The sequence below is a fragment of the Aristolochia californica genome, unplaced genomic scaffold (assembly GCF_029961685.1).
Source record: "Aristolochia californica isolate CCGP_79_NKW_82.1479 unplaced genomic scaffold, dmAriCali1.0.hap1 SCAF_3, whole genome shotgun sequence".
In the NCBI taxonomy this organism is placed as follows: domain Eukaryota; kingdom Viridiplantae; phylum Streptophyta; class Magnoliopsida; order Piperales; family Aristolochiaceae; genus Aristolochia; species Aristolochia californica.
The window spans coordinates 39,453,306-39,458,268 of record NW_027181992.1 but is presented as its reverse complement, the minus strand read 5'-3'; the positions used below and the strand labels follow the sequence as shown (position 1 = coordinate 39,458,268).

The 4,963-nt window shown below is 45.0% G+C and overlaps 1 protein-coding gene across 1 annotated transcript; it reads left to right on the top strand.

The window, feature by feature from the left end:
* The first annotated feature begins 320 nt into the window (after positions 1–320).
* LOC137960246 (probable inactive patatin-like protein 9) lies at positions 321–2,393 on the top strand. The gene is made up of 2 exons (XM_068807806.1): positions 321–1,475; positions 1,896–2,393. Exons 1-2 carry the CDS (start codon positions 543–545, stop codon positions 2,154–2,156), a joined length of 1,194 nt encoding a protein of 397 aa, XP_068663907.1. The 5' UTR covers positions 321–542; the 3' UTR covers positions 2,157–2,393.
* Positions 2,394–4,963: the final 2,570 nt, after the last annotated feature.

Sequence of the window (4,963 nt, the reverse complement as noted above, 5' to 3'; positions counted from 1 at the left end):
TCCAAGGTCCAAACCTTATCAACCATCACTGAAATTAAAACCAGGAGAAATGGTGAGTAGTGGTTGCTTTTCTGTACTCTTTTGCTTCGCGTCAATCTACTTTCGTTTCATTTCACGGGGAAAACAGGCAAATACCGGAGAGAGAGAGTGTATAGTGTATTTAATATAGAGATGGAAAACCAACATCAACGGCGTGAAAGCCCAAGAAGAAAAACAGTGGGAAAGTAGGAGCAACCGAGCAAATAGAAATAACCAAGTGTGATTGAAAAGACTGAACGATGGAGCTTTCTTCTGGCTTTTTAATGCCGTTTATCGCTACGGCGTGATATTTCTTTACCACACCCAACACACTTACCCATTTCCTGGAAAGATAGGTTTCTTCCCGGCCCCTTTCTTGCATTCATCTCTGTTCACGGATTACATGTCGCTGGCTCCCGACGTAGTTCTTGGTGGAATCCCTACTCTCTGAGATTCTCATTGCTCCAGGTCTTTTTTTAGCTAGGGAAAGCAAGCCGACAAGCACCAGTAGTTGGCCCGAGAGCATGGACTTGAGTAAACTCACGCTTCAGATCTTCTCTAGTCTTGAGAAAAAGTGGCTTTCCGATTGTCAAAATGCAAATGTCTGGAAGAAAACTCGGATCCTCAGCATCGACGGAGGTGGGTCTAAGGGCCTTGTTGCCGCCGACGTCCTCATCCATCTGGAAGACCAAATCAAAGCCAAAACCGGCGATCCCACCGCTCGCATTGCTGATTTTTTTGATTTGATAGCTGGCACTGGAATCGGCGGTATCGTGGCTGCAATGCTGACGGCTGACGACGGCAATGGTCGTCCACTATACACCGCCAGCCAGGCCGTCAAGTTCTTGAAGGACAATCGGTGTAAGATGTTCAAACCTGTCGGCATTTTCCGCCGCCGGAGGTTTTCTGGCACTAGTTTTGATTGCGTTCTGCAGGAGGCGTTTGGGAGAGCGGAGGGGCGGGATTTGACGCTCAAGGACACGTGCAAGCCCTTACTCGTCCCTTGCTACGACCTAAACAGCAACGCACCGTTCGTCTTCTCTCAAGCCGACGCAGTGGAGTCTGCCAGCTTCGACTTCGAGCTCTGGAAAGTCTGTCGAGCTACAACGGCGACGCCCAGACGGTTTAAGCCTTTTGAGTTAAGGTCGGTTGACGGGAAAACGTGTTGCGTGGCGGTGGACGGAGGTTTGGTGATGAATAACCCATCCGCCGCCGCGGTCACACACGTCTTGCATAACAAGAGGGACTTCCCGTCAGTTAGCGGCGTGGGGGACTTGCTGGTCTTGTCTTTGGGTAGCGGAATCTGTGGCAAACCTTTGCTATCGCGGGGGAAGATGACGAGAGACTGCTCGACGCTGGCGGTGGTGGAAATTGTACTGGACGGCGTCTCAGAGACGGTGGATCAGATTCTGGGGAATGCATTTTGCTGGAACCGTTCTGACTACTTGCGAATTCAGGTACTTCCTTATCAAATTAATTTGACATGATTGATGGATCTTTTTTTTTTTGAATTTTTTTCTACAGAATAATCTGTAAGGAGTGAAATGAGCATATATACTCAGCGCTTAGTCGATCGCTACATTGCGAGCAGAAACCAAAAACCAAAACATATTGAAACTATCAAACAATTATGCTTCTCAGCTCTATTTCTTAATATTTTTCCATCTTTAGCTTATCAATGCTTTAAGGTGAGAGCAGAAGAACCTTTATTACAAATTTATGATCCCTGAAGACGTTCAGTCAGATCACCCTTGATGTAATGGGCAAAAGGATCGGAGAAATAGTTTTTACATTAATTGTTTCGTTCTTTCTTTTTTCTTTTTATTTTTGGCATGAAATTGAATTAACAAAAAAAAAGAAAAAAACTTGAATTGCAGCCAAACGGAATCGTGGGGAGGTGGTCAAGAGAAGAGAAGGAAGAAGGAGAAGGCGTCAGGGTTCTCAAGGAAAAGGTGGTGGAGTCGTTGCCTTTTGGCGGGAAGCGGTTGCTCAAGGAAAGTAACGGAGAGAGAATCGAGAGGTTCGTGGAGCGGCTGGTGGCGTCTGGGAAAGCGCTCTCACCGAGCCCCTCCAAGAAACCAACTACCACTACGACTGCGGAGGTCGAAGTCTCTACAACCCGTCTCCCTCATCCCTAGTGGTTTTTTTTTTTTTTCCCTTAATGTTCGCATAGACTTTAGATTAGATCGGCTAACCAACTTAATTACCAACCCTTGGTTTCCGTCATCACTTGCCTCGTCCTTGATGAATGAGGACCCTCTGTACTCTACCTTATTTACCTTTTCAATTTCTGGTCTTAATTGTACTCCAGCTTACTCTCGTTGAATATGGGACAGAAGGTGTAATAATACCTATATGCATTTGTATTATCTCTACTACCCCGTTGCTACGAGTGAGACGTCTGAATCTGTTGAATGTTGATTACATGGATGGTGTTTGTAAATTAAGTTTTATTTAACACAATAATATTATGAGAGTTAATCCAATTTATTTGGTGGGAGAGATACGCCGATTATGATCTAACTGCCAACAAAACTCCAGTGGCCAACATTCACCGAGCCTTCAGGTACCAACTAGGAAGTACGAAAACACCTTTGAGAACGCTGCTAGGTTTATTCACGCGGTTTGGGTACTGTCGTCCTTTCGCTTTTGTCGATGACACGAAAATTGTCCTGTTTCTTTTATCCCGTCAAACATGACATAAATAAACCCACTCGGGACTGCAGGGGAGAAACAAACGGAAAGATAGTTTACACTAAAAATTCATGGGTAACTGAGATACATTTGTTGAGAATAGAGATTCCCAAATCAACGGCCCTGATTCGAAATAAACTTGTGAAATAATGGCCTGAGGAGAACATTACACGGCTCAGAGATCCGTGACACCAGAGGTGAGATACGGGACCCCGAAGAATACAAGCAAGAAGCGCGCAAGCCAAGAACTAGGATTATCAAATTATATAGTTTAATTGGCGATATCTCATGAGTCGTGACAGAAACAGGAAGAAAACAGAAAAGGGTACAGATAATGGACGACAGAAAGAGGAGTCTTGACATCGGGAAGTGGAGCCCAAGTGCGTGAGACACACGTGTGGATAGCTGTCGCTAGCTACGGTCGAGAAGAAGAGTTGCACGTGAATGGCGACGCCACGGCATCTTGAGCTGGACGAAATGCAAGAGGCCGAGCGGAGCACCCCCCACGCCCCCCTCGGATTCTCTGTCCCTCAACTCTCTACTCATATACTCTCTTCACAAAACAAACCAGTGAAAGACAGTCTTCACTGACTCTCTTCTCCGCCGCTGAAAGCATACGAGGTCAACTCAGAAAACCCAAGTTTCGATAGTTAATTCGTCACATGAGGTACGGTTTTTTTTTTTAATGTGTAATTAAAGTTCCCACGCATCCCAACTCTGGATCTCAAATTTGGTCACGCCACACACATGCACACACTGCCTGCATTGATTATCACTCTCTGACTCATCCTGTAACAACATCATCGGTGCGCACTTGCCACTCGATAGTGTCCTGTTATTTGGTTCCTTTCATTGCATATGGAAGAGCAGCAAATCTCAACTTCTCTGAGTCCGCGTTCTTATTTTAGAGAAGACCAATTTGATTCTTGTCGATTCTACTCTTGGGAGTTGATCCTCCTCGTGTAAAATGTGTTTTTCCTTTTCTCTGCCTAGGTGCAGAATTGCAGCTCTGAGTTTCTTGGATTTCAAATTCAAATAAAACAGCCTCTTGGCATAATATGATTGTCTAATTTCTGGGATCTTGAGATGGTTTGGATTCCGCCGTTTTGATGTTAGAGCGAGAGAACACTAGTCCAGGCACAATAAGGAAGATCTGCTACTTCGAAGAGCTGAATGGTTTGACATATTGAACGAAGAACTAGGAAGACAACTGTAATTATCAGTGTTCAACCAGTACAAAAGCTACTTCGATAAGATCTGACTTTGAAGATTTCCCAAAGCATTTACCAGTTTTCTACTAAAGTACAGAAATGAGGATCCGGAAAGTCTACTAGGTCTTGTTGAAGATCATGCCTTAAGAGAGACACTGATTGAGAATAATTGCCTTGTTTAGGGCCTTCCTTGCAGAGGATTCTGATCCTCCATTACAAGAGTTAATCAAGCTCCATTATTCCTTTTTCTGTAAAATCAAATCAATTGTAATCAATTGTAAATTCCTGTAATTATGATACAACAATTATAAATTAATGGAAGAACCTCACCCCGATCAGTGTGGTGAATTTTAAAAATTATTTTCATGGTATCAGAGCATACTTGGATTAACATCCCGTGATCCTCAATGGATCTTCTATGGAAGAGTCAATTTCTTCCCCTTCTTGACAGCCAAGGATTGTTGGGTCATGTGGACGACACTCTTGTGCCACCACCCCTGTTTGAGCCTCCCACCTCTCAGATGCCAAGTCCCAAGTTTTTGGCATGGAAGGCGACAAATCAGCGCCTCCTCAGTTTTCTGCTGTCGTCTCTCTCCGAAGAGGCCATGGCAGAAGCCGTTGGTCTGACCACATCCCGTGAGGTGTGGATTGCTATAAAAAATACCTTCAGCCACCGATCAAAAGCCCGTGAAATTCGTTTCAAAGACGACCTTCAACTGATGAAGCGCGGCACTCATCCGGTCAATGCCTATGCTCGATCGTTCAAAGCCCTGTGCGATCAACTTCACGCCATCGGACGTCCTGTCGATGGCACCGACAAGGTGCACTAGTTTCTTCACGGTCTCGGCCCCGATTTCTTGAGTTTCTCCATTGCCCAAATAGCACAAACCCCTCTCCCCTGTTTTGAAAGCAGATAGCTTCGAAATTTTTCAGAAATCAATGGAGCTTTCAACAGCCTCCACTGTCGCATTCACGGCAAATCAGGCTTCCTCTTCCCGTTTCGGCAACTCCTCTCACCCTAATTGTGGCAGAGGACATAG

Coding starts and splice junctions, on each gene's coding strand:
- LOC137960246 (XM_068807806.1), top strand. CDS start 543: ATGGACTTGAGTAAACTCACGCTTCAGATCTTCTCTAGTCTTGAGAAA. Junction 1,476..1,895: donor CTGACTACTTGCGAATTCAG/GTACTTCCTTAT, acceptor CTTGAATTGCAG/CCAAACGGAATCGTGGGGAG.